This window comes from Scomber japonicus, chromosome 17 (assembly GCF_027409825.1).
Source record: "Scomber japonicus isolate fScoJap1 chromosome 17, fScoJap1.pri, whole genome shotgun sequence".
NCBI lineage: Eukaryota > Metazoa > Chordata > Actinopteri > Scombriformes > Scombridae > Scomber > Scomber japonicus.
In genome coordinates this window covers 22883157-22905915 of record NC_070594.1, presented here as the reverse complement: position 1 = coordinate 22905915, position 22759 = coordinate 22883157, and the positions used below count along the sequence as shown (strand labels likewise).

The 22759-nt window shown below is 39.1% G+C and overlaps 1 protein-coding gene across 1 annotated transcript in view; it reads left to right on the top strand.

The window, feature by feature from the left end:
* ryr3 (ryanodine receptor 3) overlaps positions 1-22759 on the top strand; it is a 102293-nt gene that overhangs the window by 11310 nt on the left and 68224 nt on the right. The window contains exons 5-23 of the mRNA XM_053336721.1: positions 2649-2663; positions 3128-3202; positions 3402-3480; positions 3907-4019; positions 6381-6480; positions 6770-6863; positions 7643-7717; positions 9411-9567; positions 11544-11708; positions 13188-13309; positions 13445-13625; positions 14196-14331; positions 16834-16929; positions 17033-17151; positions 18379-18512; positions 19276-19517; positions 20774-20966; positions 21562-21778; positions 22549-22653. Coding sequence (XP_053192696.1) covers positions 2649-2663; positions 3128-3202; positions 3402-3480; positions 3907-4019; positions 6381-6480; positions 6770-6863; positions 7643-7717; positions 9411-9567; positions 11544-11708; positions 13188-13309; positions 13445-13625; positions 14196-14331; positions 16834-16929; positions 17033-17151; positions 18379-18512; positions 19276-19517; positions 20774-20966; positions 21562-21778; positions 22549-22653 — 2418 coding nt within the window. The remainder of the gene's footprint in view (positions 1-2648; positions 2664-3127; positions 3203-3401; positions 3481-3906; positions 4020-6380; positions 6481-6769; positions 6864-7642; positions 7718-9410; positions 9568-11543; positions 11709-13187; positions 13310-13444; positions 13626-14195; positions 14332-16833; positions 16930-17032; positions 17152-18378; positions 18513-19275; positions 19518-20773; positions 20967-21561; positions 21779-22548; positions 22654-22759) is intronic.

Genomic DNA, 22759 nt, shown 5'->3' with positions numbered 1-22759 from the left:
GGGTTTGATTTCTAACATCAATTAATTTTAAGGGTATTGACACGAGGAAATGTCCTGAAATCAGTTTGATTTCAGAGTGTGCACACGCACTATTGTTGAGCAAAGCTGTTGTAATTGATACTATGGGATTGCCTCTCTGCAATTCATGCAGTATAATTACACATGCAACACACTATACTGCTAACATATTTCTTTTTCCTATCGCACCCCCAACTTGTTTTTCCTTTTCTCTGAACTCCCATTTATGTACTCATCATGGTGCACATTATAGCCTAATGTATTTTGATGGACTGTTATGAAATACATGAAAAGCAAATGGAGCACAATCCCTGTTTCATATTGCAGATGATTTGAAGGACAAGGCATTGAATATGTACATCAATAAATCAATCAATCCATCAGATGGTACTCAGCAAATGAGCCTGCCATGAATCTCTTCTCCTTGAAAAATAATGTGCTCAGGCAGTTCCATAAAAGATAGGCTACTGACATGAAGTCAACATTTTGGTAAATTACTTAGTCATGGTTTGGCATAATAGCTCTGTCAGGCTCTGGCAAGGAGAGAGTAGACACTGTTTCATTCTTGTAAAGGCCAGCAGGCAGGAAAATTAAAGAACAATGAGTGTTCAGGAGATTGGTTCGTGAAAGTGATTTAAAACATTGACACCAAGTCATCCGTATGCTGTGAGTAGTTTTTTATTTTCCACTAGACCATTTCTACCACTGCTGATCAAACAATTTAGTGAAAGTAAATGAACTAAATTTGGAATAACTGTGATCTTTACATGTATGTCATTTCTCATGTAAAATGGCTTTTTTTGCTTCCACAAATGCTTGGAAGTCATCTTTCATCAGTTTGCTCTCCATCAGTTTCTGATCAATTAGGTAAAACTAGCTAAACTAAGGTAGCCTAAAATGAGCCTACAATAAATCCCACCTACCTTCATGAAAAGTTAGCTAGTTTTTGTTAAAACAGTTCTAGAGAGGTGTTTGTTCAATGTCATGGTTACATTGGCGACTGTTGTGCTGTTCAATTTCTACATGAGGTGTAGAGGTGTTTTCTAATATATGCTCTACCCTTACTGATGTAAACAGGATGGACAATGGAGTGGCAGATGGCCAGCATTGAACATTGTCCCCTGGTAGTTTTGTGTGTTAAATATATATCTTAAAAGCAACTTCTTGTCATTAAATACATATCATTGGTGCTTTACTTGAGTAGCAAATCCATCAAGGACAATGACTGGGTTAGTGTAAGACTACATTTTCTCGCCTTGCCTTTGCTGACATCAGTCACGGCAATGTGCAGTATCAAAGTATTAAAGCCAACCGACAATCTTACATGACCCAGGATGATTTTAGTTCCTTGTAACTATATCCTCATGACTTGGCAGGAAACACTGACAAGCAAGACAATAAATTTTCTAAAAACACTGACTGGTATCATTGAAGACATAACGAACATATGCACATAAACTTGTCTGTCACTGCAGCTAACACATTCATGCACTCCCAGGCCAGCACCAAGCTGTTTAGGATACAGTTCTTACAACGGGAGGGGCACCAAACCAAAGGTCACAATTCCTGGCAGTGATGTGTCAGCACAACAGTAGTCCTGAAATACAGGCTGGCTCTCTCTCTCTCTGTACCCCCTCCTTCCCTCCCAGCTGTTGCTGGATACTCTTCCCATTTTTCTTTTGATCAAACCCTCCGTTTCCTTTTTTGTCTGGCTCATTTAAGCCATCAGGGAGAGACCCGTTAGCCAAGGGAGAATTAGCTTGAGGTCATATTCTGGGGGCACTTGGGAGTTCCCTTTAGGTCACTTTAAATGCGACCCTGCGAGCAAACACACAAATTAACAGTGACAACTGGACAAGAAAAAGGATAGCCTCCATGGTATTGCCTATTAGATAAACTCTGCAGGGAGTGGGGCGATGTTTAGCACTGTCCCAGTCCTGAGCTTGCTTGGCCTCAGCACTTGAATGTTGTTTGCCACATCAAGGGACATTCAAATCATGCAGATCTGGCACTATAAAATCAACTATAGGTAAGAATAGTGTGTTTATAGCCTTAATAAAAAAAAGTTTCCGCTACAATGTGTGAACAAGAGTATCAGATGTGTTAACCTGACATGCCAGATGGTTTGTTACACAGAACCATCTGAGAAGTCGTCCCTGGAAACAGTTTGGAAAAGGGCAGGCACTTTCAAAAAATACTTGGCAGGTGATTGGACGACCCATCTGTCTATCACCGTCGAACTTTGCGAGGCAGTTGGATTCACAACGCTGATTGGATATACTAATGGATTCTCATGTGATCTTGTGAATCCAGCTGCCTTGCAAGGTAACAGATGTGTGGCCATTGGGTTGAATTGTATTCAATTGTGTCCATTCTTAGGGTTAAGGTTAGGATTAGGTGTCCAGTTCATTATTGCTGTAGGCCTGTTTTCCAGCTGATAAAACTAAAATTGTTGCTTTAGATACATCAAACTTTTTGAAATGTATTTATTTGGATAAACCCCTTGAGATGCATCATCTCGTTTTCGAGGGGGTCCAGTAGTACTTAACATTATTGACTACCTTGATCATAGATTATGCTTCCGGGTTATGAAACCTTATGGTACCTTGTCTTTTTTCTTCTGCTACTAGAGGTTGATTAAAAAGGTAAGTAGATTTTTTTAAAATCACCTCAGTGGTCATCTTCATTCTCTTTTTTTTTTTTTTTTTTTTTTTTTGCTCAACTATTTCTTTCACATTTCCTCAGTCATTGTTTGTCTCGTTTATTCTTGTTTGTCCCAAGAATGCACAAGCTGTCTGATGAGTGTGGTACATGTTTGTTGTGTTCTTTGACCATCCATGTAGTATAAGTATGTTTCCCTCCCTCTTTCTTTGTCTGCCTGCTTGCATTTGAAATGGAAGTCCAAGGTGAAGGATACATTGTTATCCATTCAGTCACATGCAGTTTACACATACATAACCAAAAAGCAGTGGGTATTCTGACTTTATATACTGTAGTCTAACTTAGACTACAGTATAGATGTGATGTGTCAAACCTGACAGGATCCAGAGGTTGAAGGATGTTTTTTAGGTATGATAATAATCTGTGTCACCTGTTTATTTTCTGGCAGGCGGGTCAGGGGGGAGGACACCGGACCCTGCTGTACGGCCATGCCATCCTCCTACGCCACTCTTTCAGTAGCATGGTGAGTGTCAACAATCCAATTTGATGCACTGTATATTGAGGTGCAATAAATTCATAAAAATGTCTTATACATTATGCCTTTATGTCCTTTACAATTTAAAATTTTACTCCAATATAAGATCTGTGAATAGCAGCTGAATTCCACTTATAGCTGGTTTTACTGTTTCCTCTAACCTGATGCTTATTCATTTTTCACTCAGTACTTGACCTGTTTGAAGACATCAAGGTCTCTGACAGACAAGCTGTCATTTGATGTCGGACTACAAGAAGACTCAATAGGTACAGTATGACTAACGGGCATCTTTACAAAGTTCACGTGGCTTTTTACTGCTTTTAATTGAATCCAGTCCTCCTGAATGGCTGTTCCAGGTCAGCCTAACCTTGAGATGGTATCAATACCCATGGGAGACATAATAGTGTGTGTACAGTAGTGCTACTCATGACATTTGAACTACAACAATGCTCAAGGCTATTTATCAAGTGAAAGCAATATTTCAACTGCTGCTTGAGTCTTCCTCAGATGATTGCTATTTTTATGCTTTTTGCTTCTTAGAATAGACAGTAATTTAAACAGCAAGGAGCAGTCAGGACTATTTTTTTAAATGGTACGTCAGTGACTGTTTTGGATGAGACACCTGCTTCAATTGCTGTATTACACTTTATCTCCAATTTCTGATTGAAGTTGTTGTGTGTCTGTGTCAATAGGCGAGGCCTGTTGGTGGACCATCCACCCTGCGTCAAAGCAGAGATCGGAAGGAGAGAAAGTCCGCATCGGAGACGACCTGATTCTTGTCAGCGTGTCAACGGAGAGATACCTGGTATGTCAAGTCTGGTAGCTCATAAATGAATTAGTTTCGATCAAACTGACACGTAAGCGAGAAGAAAATGTGAAGGTTAAAGTTTTGGGGTTTAAATTTTTCTCTGCATCACTGGACAACTGGCAGTACAATTATCCTTGCAGCTGCTTGCCAAGCAGACCAACAAATACACACACACACACACACACACACACACACACACACACACACACACACACACACACACACACACGCACAATAAGTTGGAGTTAAAACAGCAAAAGGCCGTAAGTGTAAAAACTATATAATTGGTAGTAAATACTGTGCATTGAAAAATAGTCAACTGCATAGTCATGTTTCATCTGTAGCTTTCTATTCCAAAGTGTGACTTTTTTTTTTTTTTTTTTTGAAAATTCTGAAAACAATCCGGTCATTTGACATTATGTTCTCTCAGCAGTCTGATTTTGATGCCATTAACCATTAAGCTTCACCCATGGTAAATCTTTTTTAAGATTATAGCTGAGAAGTCTGACCTAAACTCAAAATCACACACTAGAAAGACGACACAGTTTTAAAAGATGACTGGTTTACTGTTTCCGAATTGAGTCTCATTAAATCAGCAGGTCTCGACTCAGTTTGTCTCTTCTCATGAATATTTACTGTTTTTCAGACACTCTGGTTGCTTCAGACACAGTCTCTTTGTTTTTGAAGTGAATTGTATCATCTCTCATTTTCCTTTTGTCTGGTTTTCCTGTCAGATCTCACTTAATTCAGATTTTTATGCTGCTGCCTTTTTTTTGGCGGGTGTTATTGTTCTGCTGAATTTTTTTCATGTCAGAGCAGAATTGTTTGCCTCAAAACATTCAAGAGAGTGTGCATGACGCAAGAAAGGGATGGTTGTTTTTCGGAGGTTAGGCGCCCCACATAGCTAGAGAATATCTGCTTTGGTTCATTGTCTGTCTCAAAAGGCACTTTGAAAAGTTTTATAGCCATGGGATAGCTTGGATACCCGTCTCACTTCATCCAACTTCAGAGTGACAAGGCAATTCAGGGGGAAAACTTTAAAACTTAACACTGCTATCTGTAATGAAAATCTGATTACTTGTAAATCCCTCCTGTGCATCCTTCTTTTTAAAAATTTTTTTATGGAAGGCATCCATCTGACTGATGAGCTTACGCTGTCTCCCTTATGCAGTGCTACACGTTCGACCTCAATTAACTTAGTTGGTAAAGAGAAGAGGAGAGGGGGGGATTTCAAGAGGGAGAGTGAGAGGAGGAAGAAGAGGAGGAGACACAAATGGCAAAAGGGAGGGATGGCAACGTGCCAAGCATAGGATAGCGAGCTTTGCTTGCTTCTCATGGCTGCTACGGCCTTTCAGGGAAGTAAACATGCAATTAAAGCGGAACTATCAAATGGCCAACTTTCATCTCCTCTGATTGGAAATCGTCACCTGATTGGGCCTGATAGAAACGCAGCTTTTGAAGAATGGGACGCGTCAGAAATTCAGGCAAAAGCAATCAGTGCTCCATTACTGTGAACAATCGCAGAGGTCGTGATGCATTCTTGTCAAGAAGAAAGGCGCTCGTTGCTTTGTGTCTTTGTGTACAGACAGACTTGATTGCATTTAATTGACCACCCTGGTGCTTAAATGTCAGCACACTAGAGAGCAAGAAGTCTGAGTTAATAGAATTGAAATGTTGAACTGGTTTGCTATATATGTATATTACGCTCAGCACATTATCAATCCATATCATATGTCACCACATAGGCAAGCTAGCAGTAAAATGTATTGTTTAATGTAATTGACTAAAATCACCCAGTAAAAGTCACACGTCCTACAAAGCTAACAGCAAGACAGACTAATAATAACACTTAATGGATGGTTGTATTTGGCTCATGATTGATATAAAAATGCATAGTTTTAAAGGGAATTCATTGAAATGGTACAACATGTTCCACATTTGCATGTTTTCGCCAATCAACACATAAGCTCTTGTGAGGATCTAGCTGAGGGCTAGCGTCATTTTGAGCCTCCGCTCACTTCTGAATCATCCCTGTGGGGAAATGGGAGCCGCTCCAAGTGTTTCCGCTGGAAGGAATTATTGTTGAGTATTATCTTGATTTTGCCGCACAGAGAAAACACTGATGCAGCAGTGCTTTTCAGCCTACAGCGTTGTAACAGTGTTTGGCAGCTCCAAAAGAGAGACACAAAGTTGTTTTAATCTTTTCTCAAATCCTAACTCTGGGACATCACCCTCCTTTTGTACAGTATTGCTGAATCTCAGTGTCTGTCTGTGTTTCCCTCTTGCTAACACAACAATTACAGTGGCAATCTCCACTCCTCTGGCTAAAGCCCTGTGTAACCTGCTCCTCTCTTGCAGCACCTCTCCATCTCCAATGGCAACATCCAGGTGGATGCATCCTTCATGCAGACCCTGTGGAATGTACAGCCTACCTGCTCATCAGGCAACATGGCTGTAGGCAAGTTCTCTTCCATCCACTTTTTTTTTTTCAAGGGCAAATGTTAGGACTTTGTTGTGTCTTCTGGACATATTGCTTTATACACCATAACAAATTACTCACCTTAATTAAGCCTGATAACTCAAAGTGGGACAAAATAATTACAGGAAAGTAGTAATGTTTCTGATGATGTGGCCTTTGAATTTATGGTTTCATATTAGATTTTTAAAGCTAATATTAAATAATAGCTTTAAGATTGAAGATGAAATTGTCAGAAGCTCCAGTCTTACTCTTGATTTTGTCCTAATAGGGTTTTTGATTGGTGGTCACGTGATGCGTCTTTGTCACGGCCATGATGAGAGCTTGACCATCCCTGGAGCAGAAAAGAGCGGGGAGGAGCAGAGGTTAGTACTGCGGCATTTCAGCTCCATTTTTAGGTCAGTTCCAAGTTTTCTGGTGATTAAAGAGTCACTTCTTCAAACGGCTAAAATACCAAATTGGTTTTGTGAAAGGTGAGAGAGGAAAAAGAATAGCCTCTCAGACACGACTTGTAGCTCCTGTGCAGTTCAACTCTGTAAAGTGAAATATCGGCATTATGCAGCTTCCAGAAAAAACAACAACAGAGGTTTAAAAAATGCTTTACTTCTTTTTATGGTCCAAGTCCATCTTGTTAAAGGGGATTTAGCTTTTTTTCTTTCCATTTTTCTGTGTTGTTTTAATAGTGAATCAATTTCGGATACTTTAATGTCCATATAAAAATGTGTCATTTTTATGTGTGAATTTTAGGCAAGAATTTGATGTAGTAATGAAACAGCTCACCTTTCAGTCATTAGTCAAAATTCCCTGATCAATGCATGAAAATAACTTAATCTTGAATTCAAAATTTGTTTTTTTGAGAAACATTATCTGATGGAATAATTTGTTATCAAAATACAGTATTAACCCAAATATAAGATGAAGTTTTATTTGGGAAATTACATTTGGAAAAGCATGGATCTTCTTATAATCAGGCTTATTTTATATTTGGGCCAATACTGTACCTGAGCAGTGAGATTTTATCAGGATCATTGGTATTCCCTGTGCCACTTCTGTAGCAGAAGCTCCTCAAGATATTCTATTCCCACTGTGACACTGAAAGTCTCAGAAATGATAGAAGCTCCCATTTGTGTCTTTGTGCTCTCAGGATAGTCAACTATGAGGCGGGTAAGGGAGCGTCAAAAGCCCGCTCACTGTGGAGACTGGAGCCTCTCAGGATCAGGTGAGATCACAAATGAATACGTACACTTTGATAGTGATTAAAACAACCAAATTCTCTGGCATAGTTTTCTATACACAGAGGAGTTGTCTTTTTTCTCTGTCCTATTCTTCGTAAGGAATTTAAAAAAACTGCTGCTTCATGTAATAGCTACTGTACTATAGGCTATTGTTCATGTCACCGCTCTCTGTTCTGTGCTGTCAACACTAATTAGCAGGCAGAGTTCTCCGGAAGGCGAGGTTCTGTTTACCATCCCTTTCAATTTCTCGACTTCTCCTTCTCTGTCTCTCACCCTTCCTCTTCTACCCCCTTTCTTTCTTTAACTGGCCACCCACGCAATTCCCCCTCAGTCACATCATATGGCAGCTCTCACTGGAACTGCCTGTCAGAGTCTGTACACTTTGAAATGGCGCAGGTGCATCTATTAAGGCACATGTTATCCCTTTCGGCTTAGAAGGCATTTTGAACAGTGTTCACACTGCCTCATCCATACTGAGATATTTAAGCTCCATTGACTGTTTAACCAGTTAAAATCTCATCTATTCCTCAGTTGACATACACATAGATATATTTTACAGGTCAATTAACCTATTATGTGACATGATGATTACATTACATGATGATGATGGTGATGATGATGATGATGATGATGATGATGATGATGATGATTATAATAATAAAGACATGTAAATATGAATCAGTGATCATCATGATCAGTCATACTAAACAAATTAACCTACATTATTTTGATTTAATTAAACCAATCAGCCTCCAGAACAGGGTTTGGTAATATAAAACAAATGTCTTATGAATATTATAACTATGTTTAGACACCACTGCCAAAGCAATGCTGTTTTCATACATTACTTTGAGAACGATAGACTTGAGATAACTTTCCCTGTTACTGTAGCTTCTGAGAATATGAATGAGGTGCCTCACTATGGGAGACCAAAGTCCTTTTCGTGCAAGGAATAAGTAAACAAGGCTAAAAATCTAACTAGCCATTCAATGCCAGCTTTAGAGTCTTGACAATTTTTATTACTCTGTGCTGTGAACACATATCAGTCAATAAGAAATGAGACAAAGAGTCTACAGCAAGATGCTCACCATTTTAGTTTAGCGTGTGAACTTGTTGACATTTGCTAATTAGCGTTAATCACAAAGTACAGCAGAGGCTGATAAGAATGTCATCAGTGTTGCAGGTATTACAATTAATTGGACAAATTGAAATTTTGACCTGATAATGATGTTACATAAAAAGTCAGAGGGGTCGCTTAACTAAGTGCACTTCATCCCAAGGAGGAGTTTGAATGTCTTTACCAAATTTCAAGGCAGTCCATCCAATAGTTGTTGAGACGATTCACTTAAAATCCCAAATGTGAGTCAATAAAGGACACATTAGAGAATTGTCAAAGTCATTAGGATTATTCCTTTGGGGACCAATTCTTCCAGCAGTTGTTGAGCTGATGAAAAGACATCCCTAGAGTCATGTCCCTAGAGTTAACAATGCAGACTGTTTCTAAGAAAATAACTGCATATCATTAATAAGGTCAGACAGCTGTATTAGAAAAGTATGGAGAACTCTGATATTACTGGTAATTCACCTGTGACGTGTCAAATAATAAAAATAATGATGTAAACAGTAAAGATTTAAGTGTTGTATCCAAAGTTTGTGACACTAGTTCTTTATGTGTAGCTGGAGCGGTAGCCACATTCGTTGGGGCCAGGCCTTCCGACTACGCCACCTCTCTACTGGCCATTACCTGGCCCTGGCTGAAGACCGTGGACTGGTCCTGCAGGACAGGGACAAGTCTGACACATCAGCCACTGCCTTCTGCTTCAGGCCTTCCAAGGTCAGTGCTCCTTTTGTAGCTCTCTACATGAATATATTTGATACAGTCCTACTTTTACAACTAGGTGTGAAGAACCTTCAGAGCAAGGAAGTTAGACCATTTTAAACCTGCCCTGGCTGTTGATGTAAATAAATGTTCTAAGTCAACTTATCTCATTAAAAGAGCAGTCTAAGTATTTTCCCCTGACTATTTCATCAGACTCTTGAGATGGATCTGTAAGCTCTTAATGAGCTCATGGCTCGCCACAATAAATTGCCCTTTTCATAGCTGCTGAGTAGACAGCACTTTAAATGTTGGCGTAAACATTCGTGTTGTCCAGTGGTTTAGTTGGGGGTGGGGGTGGCTGGGTTATAGCCATTTACAATTAGGTCAAGAGAAATGTATCATTATCACAGTTTAGATTGTCTGTACTTAGTGGATATACTGTGTAAGTAAGTTAATTTTTTTTCCTTTACTTGGCATTGCTTATTTCTTTCCTCCATTACCTATCATTTCTACTCACCCTCTCTCTGTTTTGTACTCTCTGAGGGCTGTGTAGCTCCTCTGTTTGAATAGCATGTATTCTAAAAATAGCGTTGCTGCTAAAAATAACGCTGAGAATGGATCTAAAATTCAAATAGAAAATAGATATATTGATGATGCTCAGAAAGGTTGCAGTTACTTCTAAATTGTGCCATTTAAATATAAAAAGGAGGTCAGCTTGTCTTTTGATTGTGTTTTATGCATATTTGATTCCAAACCCTATTGCAATGCAAAATACTGCTATTATTACCCATTTTAGCTTTTAGAGAACTGTTTCCCTGAATCTATCTTCTATCATATAGGTTCTAATATATTAGGCTAAGCAATGGTTGTCAGACTTTTTCAAATCAAGGACCCCTAAACTGACCATGGACCCTCATTTGATAAGATTTTGTCCCAGGGTCCCCTATATGGTAAGATTTTAGATGTTTTATTACAGAGTACATGAAATCCATGACCAAAATAGATATACATTCTGTCATTGTGTCTGTTATGGTTAGCATTATAGTGAAAATAAATGACTCATCTTTTAGCTGGACGACCCCTGAAACCCCCACAGGACCCCTGGGGATACCACACTTTGAGAACAACTGAGCTGAAGGTTTTTATGTGTAATAGTGATAAAAAATTATGTTTCCCACAGCTGTAAGGCTCTAGCTCTTTTGGTGAAAATATTTCTAGCACGACTGAGGCCCTTTTACAGACATCAATATTTATAGTAGATTTCCTGAATTCACTGCCTGTTGAGTGAGTAAGTCATCCCACATTATTATCCTGTGCTGCATAAACAGCACAATGCCTTAAGACACCTCCACATACCACGTTGGAGGCTCAATAGGTATTTTATGAAATCCTCTTGAGTCCTGTTCATTTTCTCAGGCTGTATTTTCCCATCCCACTCCTGACATCACAGTGGGATTGCCCTCCCAGTATGCATCCCCCCCCCCACCCCCGCAGGACCAACAGGCTGCATGGGCTCTGCAAAAATAAATATAGATAGAGACTCTTCATTTTCTCTGTATTTCTTAACCCTCACACCCACTACTACTATCACTTGTCGACACCACCCAGTGCCAGTTGGTTCCTGTATCTAGAAAGGTCAATGTCTTCCCATTTTGAACATTGGCATTAATATGTTCCCTGCTACTTGCTGTCGACTGCAATCAGGTGCAACCCTCCATCTCTGCTGAGCCAGAAATGTAGCAGAGCTAATGAGGCTAGCAGCAGCATTCTGGCAGGCCAATGAATATGCTTTCCTCAACCTGCCTCTCTGATTACCATCTAATCACAATATATCTTCATTTGTCATATTTCCGTGTGTGTGTGTGTGTGTGTGTGTGTGTGTGTGTGTGTGTGTGTGTGTGTGTGTGTGTGTGTGTGTGTGTGTGTGTGTGTGTGTGTGTGTGTGTGTGTGTGTGTGTGTGTGTGTGCGCCTCTTAATGGGAAAACAACAGGAAAAAGGAGACATGGGCCCAAAGAGGGACATCGAAGGTATGGGGGTGCCAGAGATCAAGTATGGAGACTCCGTCTGTTTCGTCATGCATATGGCGACAGGACTGTGGCTGTCTTACCTAGCGCCTGATGCCAAATCATCTCGTCTAGGACCTCTGAAGAGAAGGGTAAATGGAAAAAAACTTTTCTTCCTGAATCAATTGGAACTTTTGCTTTACTGAATCCTTACAGAACTCCCATTTTGGAGCTAACATTTTATTTAATCATTCCGAAACTCACAACTTACATTCTACTTTATTACTCCATAACTTACAAACTTACATTTACTGTATTATTCCAGAACTTATATTTTACTGGATTATTCCAGAATTTATATTTTACTGTATTATTCCAGAATTTATATTTTACTGTATTATTCCGGGAATCTATATGTTACTTCATTATTCCTGAACTTACATTTTAATTATTATGCTGGAAATAAATGTTACTGTATTATTCCAGAATTTACGTATTTACGTATTATTCCACAACTTATATTTTACTGTTATTCCAGAATTTACATTAACATAATAATTGTGGAAATTGTGATTAAAAATTGACAAAAATTAGTATATATTTATTTTATTTTTTTATTTTTTATTATATGTAATACATTGACATTGAAAAAAATTGATTCATCAGATGTAATATGTGGAACTGCCTTTTCTATAGTTATGACTCAATTATTGCACTGTTGCATAGTGTTACAAATATAGTCACTAAATGATGTCCGGCATCTGTCTATTAATGTGTTTAATATAAGATCCTGAATGCCTGTCATAGCTTGTTTCTAACACCTTGTAGCCCATGTGCACAGAAGCAAATCGCACGCAATCAAACTACTGGGTTGTATGGCTATTTAAATCCCCACCTCACCCATACAAATGTCTATTTTCACTCTACTCTAAACCATTGCCTACCCTGGATATTGATACAACCCCATTCACTCCTCTCAGATGCTCACCCAACATACACACTTGAGACAACAACTCATTTAAATGTGATAATGGGCCATATGGAGAGTGAGAGTTAGTTTTGGGTAAAACAGAGGGGATTAGCGTGGCATGAGGAGCGTTGCTCATCGCTGGGTACGCCCCCAGAGACATCAAACCTCCTTTTATGCTGGCGCCAGGCAGTCCCTGCAGCCTTGTCAGCTTGCCAATTTGCCTGACATGTTATGGGGTGATGGTCAGTCTACACTTCAACCCACCCCTCCTCCTCCGCTCTCTTCTCGATTATACTGTTTGATTACAGTGAGTCAGGTTTCACTGAGCCTTGGTGGTGGAGACCCACTAGCAACTGGAAACTCTTCATACTCAGAAGTTCCATTCTTAAAGTCTTACATCTTGTGAAAGAAATTCTTGTATAATATTAATCATAGAGCAATATTGAAACCAGGCTGTTACTATGTTTTTGTCCATCTTTTATTAAATGTATTATAGAAACATTGTAAAAACACGCACACACTCTTTATCAGCCACCTATTTCATTAGTCAGTCAGCTACATCTCATAAGTCTGACTGGATGAAAGGACAAGTATTGATGCATATTGTTGCTGTATAAATTTGATTATATAGTAAAATATGCGTTTCTATTTCCTGCTTTAGGCCTGCCTGCATTCTGAAGGCCACATGGATGACGGGCTGATCCTCCAACGCTGTCAGCACGAGGAGTCCCGTGCCGCCCGCATCATCCGCAACACCACGTTTCTATTTGCCAACTTCATCAAGTAATGACAGGGACAAGTGTCTCATTTGTCACACTCATACAACGTGACAAAACACCTGCATACTAGTGAATCTCAGTGGGTCTATTTCAGTGCATACAGCTTGATTATCTTGTGTTTCTTGGTCCTTCCACGCAGGGATTTGGACAGCATATCAGAGGGGGAGTCCTCGGCTGTGGCTGGGTATGTTGAAGAGGTGGTGCAGACATTAAACGACCTGATTGAATATTTCAAGCAGCCCGACTCAGAACTGGAGCATGAGGAGAAACAGTGCCTCCTCCGTTCACTCATCAAACGTCAAGATCTCTTCAAAGATGAGGTAAGGGTGCATGAAGTGGAGCTGAAAATGATGTTAAATTTGAAGTTTGAATAAGAGTGGATAATTTAAATAAAATAAATAATAAACCAAGATATAACTCTGCTACATTTTAGGTATTCTTCTGACTCAGGATAACAGTCAAGACTATTTATAATGAACAGAAGCTGATATAATATATATTATATTCTTTAATTATATAAATGAACTGACATTTCACATGGTGAAGTTCTTGGCCCCACGTGTATGCGAGAAAATGTGTCTCTTAGATTTTTTCAATGTCAGGATTATGGTCAGTGCAAAGTTAGTATACTGTAAGTAAGTTCTATCAAAGCTCTATCAAAATGAACTGACAACCATGACTCACAACTCTCTGATAAATGCTTTGTGGCTCCAATGTAAATTAGTTAATATTCATCTTCAAAAAATGGTTTGAAGTTTTTAGACTTTACTCCATTCAGCAAACCAGAAAAACCCAACTATTTCCCAAATGATGTTGCAAAAAGGAATAAACTTCTGTCTAATGAGATGAATAATAGATTATTCATGTTAATGATGTTGCCTTTTTTTCAGGGCATGCTCACCCTCGTGTCAAAATTCATTGACCGGATGAACCTGTACAACAGCTCTGCCCACTTCGGAGAGATGGCTGGGGAGGAGGCGGGCGCTGCGTGGAAGGATATACTCAACCTCCTCTATGAACTCTTGGGTAAGTAGGCCTGAGCGATGAATCGCATGAAATATCCACATCTTCTGTCAGCGCTGTCAGCCGTTGACCCTGGGTAGACATACAATATTAATCATTCCCCCAGTGTCTTCATCCTCCTGTCCATTACTTTTCACGCTTTTTATCTCGCCTGTTATCCTCTCCTCCCTCCTTCCTTCTCATCTTCTCCATAACCTCCCTCCGCCTCAATGCCACATCTGGTAACAGCTTTTACATGACATTAATTTGTAATTATGTGTAACAAAAGAGAGCAGAAGGGAAGAAAAGGCGAAATGCCTCTTTTATGCTTCTTTATCAATCTGCCCTGCCTTCCATTTAGGTCACATTGTTCTCTGAGAGCCGTGTGGATACATTATGAAGCGTTTAGCTGCACATTTGAAGAAATTATAGCGTCATTAACAAAATGCCAGGCATCACACGTGCTACCATTATCCCATTCTCTCAGGGCCGGTATTGAGTCATGAACGCTAAAGCTGCAACCCTGAAAAAGTTTTATTTTGGACAACTTTTTCTTGGGTAGTTTGTTTGGCTGTCATGGTAGCTTTCCCATCAACCGCTTCCCCTTCGGCTCACCTTGACTGCCCTTATATTTATCATCACTTCCCCAGCATGTACTCGCACATGCAGACACATTACACACACATACTAACACACATAAACACACACACACGCTTAAAACCCACAAAACACACTCCTGTGAGTACACTCCAGCCGTCACCCCCCAAGGATGCAAAGGCAGTCTGGTGAAGTGGGTATTACATGATGAATTTTGCACTGGCATTGTTTGTCCTGACCTTCTCTCCTCTCCCTCCCATAGTAACTGCTGGCTTATTATAAAGAAAAAACACATAGTCATTGGTGTAAGTTAATTATCCAGGTGTTCAACTTACCTGATAAATGATGAGAATATGGACGTTAAATTCATCACTTCTGGTTCCTCAGGGCCAAATACCAAAGAACCAATATAGAAGGTACTGTTCCCAAACCACTGTAAATAAACAACCGAGTGCTTAATTGAACTCTTTAAATAAACCTGATTACTTCAGCTATTTAAAATGTGGGATTTTGTTGCAATTTTAAATTTGCAATTCAGATGGCATTAAATCATTTAGAGACATTATCCACAAGCCTGTAAATACATTATATTTTTATGTAGATACACATATACTACACTGGAGCACAGGCATAATCTATAGCAAGAGTTAAGGTTCACAGTTTGTTCTTGACTTTGAAAACAGAAGTTAAGAAAATCATCACCAGTGCATTTGAAGCTTTCAATCATAAATTTAACATCTAGAGTTTGTTTGGTTGTCATGAATCACCATGGAGATTTCTTGCAAACAAACATTCAGAATTATTCACTGAAATGCATTGATGTACCTTTTTTAAGGTCTAGCAAACATACTGAATAAACGTGGAGAGCTGATTTAAAAAAAAGTCTTGCATTGTTTAAATAGATTTTGTTTATTTGCTAAAAGACTTCTTCTTCAGTGTTTTTGTTGGTGCATTGCCATGTTTGTTTAACAGCAGAATAACAGGAAAACTGTAGTAAATAAAATGAGCACCCAGTAGTGAAACAGACATTCCTCTGCAGTGGGCCCACAGGATGCCTTTAACAAAAGTCATGAGGCATTACTCTAGTCCACATAATATAATTTGCACTGGATTAAAATTATTCACCCATTTTGCATGAAAAACTTCAAATAAGTATCATGATGTTTGATCAAGTTTTTAACAATTCAAATATTTGACCTCCTTTGAGATGCCTTCGTACATTGTGAAGGTTTATAGGAGCTCTTGAGCTGTATTATGTTATGTATTGTGCAGATATCTATAATGTGTTTTAGAAGTGACTAAACCTCATAAAATGTTGGCAGTATAATTATTCATTCACAATTCAACAGTCTGCATAGCCTTAGATTCTCCTCTCTCTCTCTGACTTTGAATTTCACATTGACATCATTCATGGTAAACTTCCCTTCCTTCACCTCGTAGTGTGGCTCTGTTCATATGTTCCTACTGAACGATAGCTTTCCTGAAAAGGCAGAATTAAAGGAGATTAGACACCCATCAGTATTCCTTTGGCACAAAGTGCTGTTAAATAGTTTCACAGGCATTATCAATCTAGTGTCCCTGAATCCTAATGGTGAAAAATGAGACAGTGAAATATTAAGCAGACTTCTTAATGTCACCACTGTGACCGAGAAAGGGCACAAAGGAAACGCACCTGAACTATTTTATAGAGCATAGAGCGCCTGACTTCGTAGTGCCTTTACAATCATATCCTTGTCAGAAAGACTTTATAATAATAGGTGAAAGGAGCTTCCACAGATCAGTGTTAATAACTACCTGTGGTCTGAGGATGTGAAAGAGTGACTTTATGTTCATTTGAAAATGATGTACAAGTTTTTTTTCATTGAAACTCAAACTGTCTGCAACATCCATGTTTTTACTAATCACTGTGTATGTCTGTCCTTTGTTCAGCCTCACTGATTCGTGGAAACAGGAACAACTGCACCCAATTTTCTCGAAACCTGGATTGGTTGGTCAGCAAACTGGAAAGACTGGAATCTTCATCAGGTATAATAGAAAACTTGGGGAAAAGAAAAACAAAATTTCATGCAAAAAATGTGGTATATTTAATAAACATTTGCTCTAACAATGATAAAATATTTTGACTTAGGAATCCTGGAAGTTCTCCACTGTATCTTGGTTGAAAGCCCAGAGGCTCTGAACATCATCCAGAGAGGGCACATTAAGTCCATCATCTCTCTGCTCTATAAGCATGGACGCAACCATAAGGTGTGTACACAAATATGGATGTAGTGTTAGCAAAGCGTGCTTTGAACTGAATGGTGATTGGCTTCAATTCCATTTTTTCCAGTTTAACATGCATTTTAACAATTGTACGACATTTAAATGCTAACATGTTACACTATCATATTGTATTAAGTGTCAGTTTGTAGCTATGTATTGCCTATATTTAGTGTGCTAAAAGGCCAATTAGGCTATAACATGCCGACATTTAATATGTTAAGCCAAATGTGTTGGCATCAATCTGAAAGTGCAGCGTAAAATGACAGAGAGTGAATTGTTTGACAGGTTGTAATTTACACTTATTGGTAGCATTAGATGAAAGCTCAGGGTAACACTTTAGTCATTAGGAGCTTGCTCCAGAGTGAAAAAGCTCAATGAAAATTGGCACACAGTTTCCTCTGAAGAGCCACACTGCTGGCAACAATGCTGATTACTTGGCAAAGAAAAAGTTCAACTTCAACTTGTTAAACTTCAACTTTTTCCTTAAATTGAGAAGTAGCACAAAGCTGGTGATTTCAGAGATATTCTTTATATGCAAATGTTCCAGGAAATGCAGCCAATTAGAGAATTGAGACTCCTGCTTAATTCTAACCCAATTCGAGTTTTTAAAAAATTCTCTTTTATGTTTCTTTTTATTAATTCTAGTGCATTCTCAGTGGGGAAACACAGAATTAGGCTGTAAGCCCACAGTGACAGGCTTTATCCTTCATCTGAGCTCACAAATCCTGTCTTCTCCTTCACAGCAGGCAGACAACAAACAAACTAAACCCAGTACAAATACTTTTTAGCCTGAGAAATGATTTATTTGTCAGTTCATAAAACCTCAATTATTGCTCAACAAAAGTCAAACTAACAAGTCAGAACTGTGTAAACAATTTATGTAAATCTTTCTCATGGTTGTAATTATATCAAATGACTTTCTGCCCCGCTATGTGTTTCACATGTCTTGTATTATTCACTCTTTAAATTGTGCCAGGCATGAAAGGCCATCCTCGTAAACAACAGCTGTTGATCATGAGTAGCAGGTGGAAGTCTCAGGCTCTGTTGACTTGAAGGTTCCTTTATAGCTGTGCTATACAAGCATTTAAACTAGCAGATAATCTGACTGAGCAGTGGTTCATTTAACAGAGAAACACAGTGTGGAAGTTCACATGAATGTGTGTGATAATAATAAAACAAATGTTTAACATAGTCTTTTTCTTTCTCTGTCAGATTCTGGATGTCCTGTGTTCCCTCTGTGTTTGTAACGGGGTGGCGGTGAGAGCCAATCAGAATCTGATCTGTGACAACCTGCTTCCCAAAAGGGACCTGCTGCTTCAGACTCGACTGGTCAATGATGTTCAGAGGTAAAGGACCAAAATGTCTTCTCATTACATATTACCTTCTTTGAAGCATTAGTTTTTTCAGACTCAAACTTATTTGAGTACATCATGTTGGATGTATTTTATATGTTAATATATATATTGGTGTCAAGATGAACAAACAGCACCTCCTAATCCCAAATCTTCCCACAGCCCCTTGTTGATGTTTTGACTTAAAGCTTTCAACTGTAGCTCTGCCGCTTATTTTATCAATTAATACATTTTTTTGTCTATAACATGCCATGAAATTATTATTTATAATGATGATAATAATGGGTTATTATAATTACATTACACTCATTTTTCCAAGAGCACAAGTTTGCCTCTTCAAATTATTCCTTTTATCAATTGAAAACCAAAGACATTCAGTTTACTAATATACAGTACTGTGCAAAAGTCTTAGACCACCATTTTAGCAATACTATAATGACCATATATCATTATTTTTTTGCCTCTTTATTATAATACAACCAACAAATACAGGAGATGTGTATGCAGTATTTTTGCTTCAGAAATGACCAAAACTATTAACCATTACACATTTGCATGTACATTTGCTGTCAAATTGATTTATTGTTTTATTTCTTGTGTCAAGTTTTGAAACACTGAACTCACAATGAGCTGGGAGGACATTTATGAGCTTTGCTGTCACTATTTGTAAATACATACATTTATTTTAGATTACCATACAATATAATAACACACCTCTGACTAAACATGCTTCTTCTTCTTCTGTTTTCACATCTAGTATGAGGCCGAACATCTTCCTGGGCGTGGCTGAAGGATCAGCTCAGTATAAAAAGTGGTATTTTGAGCTGGTGATAGACCAGGTGGACCACTTTGTAAACGGGGAGCCGACCCACCTGAGGGTAGGCTGGGCCAACGCTAAAGGCTACGCTCCGTACCCTGGAGGAGGAGAAGGATGGGGAGGCAATGGTGCCGGGGATGACTTGTACTCCTACAGCTATGATGGACTTCACCTCTGGTCAGGTAGGTAACCTTGCTAAAGTTTTAACTACTGGCTGCTCATACATGAGACTCTCCATGACTGTAGAGGTAAGAAAATACAGAGAGGTTCCTTTGTTTGTCTTCTTCCTGAATAAAGTATATAAGGATTAAGATGATCTTTGTCATTAAGCAGTGTAATTTCAATCAATCAATCATTATTTATTTATATAGCACCAAATCACAACAAAAGTCATCTAAAGGCACTTTACACAAAGAGCAGGTCTAGACCGTACTCTTTAATTTAAAGAGACCCGACATTCCCACATGAGCAGCACTTTAATTTAAAACCATAAGCAAGTAAAGCTGCTATTTGTAAAATACTCATACTCAACTTTTTAAAGTTTCATATGTGTCAAATTAACAAGGAAACTTATTATTATGAGTAAATAATAAGTAAAAGCATTTCCTGTCCCTTTTAATTTTACCATACTAACAAAGAGTAAGTGCAATACCATTACAGTTAAGTCAGCTCTTGTATATAGTACACAAAACACTAATTGAATTGGATAGACTGTACTGAAATGAATGTAAATGAGGTAGAACCCTACTGCTTTTTTCCACAGTGGAAGTAAAGGAGGGAAGGGAAGGAATAAGAGAGATGTGTTAGGTGGAAGTTGGAGGATGTATTTTGATATCACTGAGTGCTGCCACTTTGCCCTTCACTACATGGCAAAGTCACAGCACTCAGTGATATCAAAATACATCCTCCAACTTCCACCTAACACATCTCTCTTAAGCTATTCCTTCCCCTGCCCTCCTTTGCCTCCCCTGTGGAAAACTTGTCACCTCCTGTGTGGGCCTTGATAGACCACTTGAGGCATGTTGTCTCACAACTTAGCAACTCATAGTAAAAGCCATAGCTGATGGCTGACATGCAGGTACGCTCTACGCCTGCATAAAAAAGAATGTAGTCAGTAGTTTTGTATTCATGCAGCCAACTGTTGGCTTAGTGTGTTAGGGCTTTAAGTCCTTTAAATGCCCCCTCTTCTCTGTACTCATTTAAAAGCATAGCACCTACTTCACCTCTCTTCCTTTCCAAATCTACTAACAGACCTAAAACCTCCTCTCATCCATTTCATGTCATCCCAAAAGCACTTGTCACCCATCTCTCCATCTCTCCACCTCTCCGCTCTCCACCTCTCTTCTCCTCTCCCATCATCCCGCCCTACATTCACAATGACTTTGAAGCCGTAACACACATCCATCCTCCCTCTCTGTCTCTGCCCGCTGTTGTCTAGGCCGAATCCCCAGGGCCGTGGCCTCCATTAACCAGCACCTGCTGAACTCAGAGGATGTGGTCAGCTGCTGTCTGGATTTGGGCGCTCCCAGCATGTCCTTCAGGATCAACGGTCAGCCCGTCCAGGGCATGTTTGAGGACTTCAACACCGATGGGTTCTTCTTCCCTGTTGTCAGCTTCTCTGCGGGTGTCAAGTAAGGCTCGGCATTTCTAATTGGAAAAGAAGACGAAGAGGAATTCCCAAAAGAATATCTTGTTTTTATTTTTTTTGCTTGGGTTGGTTATACACTTGAGTTGCAATTACATCTTGTCAGCATTCATAGCTTTAGATATAAAGTGAGGTGAGGTAGTGTTAAATTAAAAGGTTAGTGAGTTGACCTCATGTCTGTGATCATCATGGAACAAAATATCTACCCACAGCAAAAAATAAATTAATATTTAATTGGAAAGCTAATATTTTTCCTTAAAATCCTCTTAAAACTTTAATTATATTAGTACTAAGTGTTGCAAAGTACAAAATGATTTTGTGGCAGAAAGATTAATGTCAGCATACTTTTAAGAGGGGGGTATAAACACTCCCTTTGGGTGGCTTTACCCTCCTCTGCAGCCCTTTTATTATGTAACAGCACAGGTCTTGAGTGCTGCTTGCTGAAATTGTGTTTGACTTGCAGATTTCAAAATGTATTGAAAAAATAAATAAAAAGAAACTCTTAAAATCCCCACAGTGGCATTAACAGTCAAAATATTATTGCGCAACATCCAGCAATCTTATGTAACTTCTCATCTCAGGGTTCGCTTCCTGTTGGGCGGACGCCACGGAGATTTCAAGTTCCTGCCGCCTGCTGGTTACTCTCCGTGCTACGAGGCGCTGTTGCCTAAAGAGAAGATGCACGTGGAGCCTGTGAAGGAGTACAAGAGGGACCACGATGGGGTCCGTGACCTGCTCGGAACCACCCACTTCCTCTCTCAGGCCTCCTTCATCCCTACTCCTGTTGACACCAGCCAGGTGAGGAGGCTGCTGTCAGTTTAATGCAGAGCTGTCAGTGAGAGTTAAACATTGAATTCAGGATACAGCTAAGGAAAGCTTATAGAGGTATGAATGGAAATAATGTGAAACACTTATTAAAAAAAGGGAAACACAAATGTGTTAATACAGTAATAAATGAAATATATTTTAGTTGTAATGTCTTTCCATAAAAGTGTTTTATTTTGGTATCAAATGCTTATTTAGATTATGAACATTATTTTCAGCATTTCAAGTTTTAACCCCACTTCCTAAAATTTAGATTTGAAGGACAATTAAAATTAAAACAAAATTCACAACCTGGAGATATTAAAAAAAACATTATACAATACTAGTTGTAAAATATTTTCTTTTCTTTAGACATTAAACTTACAACAAACAGTGAAGTTGTTCAATGTCTCCGTAAAAAAGCTGGTCTGCTGCTCCTCCTCTGAGAATTGTTTCAAAATAAAATAAATCTTTCTTTATTTAAGCCAAAGGTTTCAGGAAACTCTTTTGAGACAAATTCCATTAATGTTACAGACCTGTTATATAATTCTCAGTACCGCAGTGGCCCTGAAGCACCAAAGCAAAATGAGTGCACACTTGCCTCATCTTTGTAACGAAGCCAAAATAATGTGCAACTTTCTACTATCCCCAGGAATCTAACAATTGCATAGTCAGGAGGGAAAAAAAGGAGAACAATTTTGTTGGCCCACTGGCATCTTTTTATCATCCAACTGAACCATCTGTTCCCCCTACTCTCGCTGCAGATTGTTCTACCCCCTCACCTGGACAACGTCCGGGACAAGCTGGCAGAAAACATCCACGAACTGTGGGGGATGAACAAGATCGAACTGGGCTGGACCTTCGGCAAGGTAAATCTGCTATTCATCATCACGTTGAGCACGCGAACGCACCCCGGGTACATTGGGAAACAGTGAATGACAGAGGTCAGCTGTAGCTCTCGCCAGTAAAATGCTT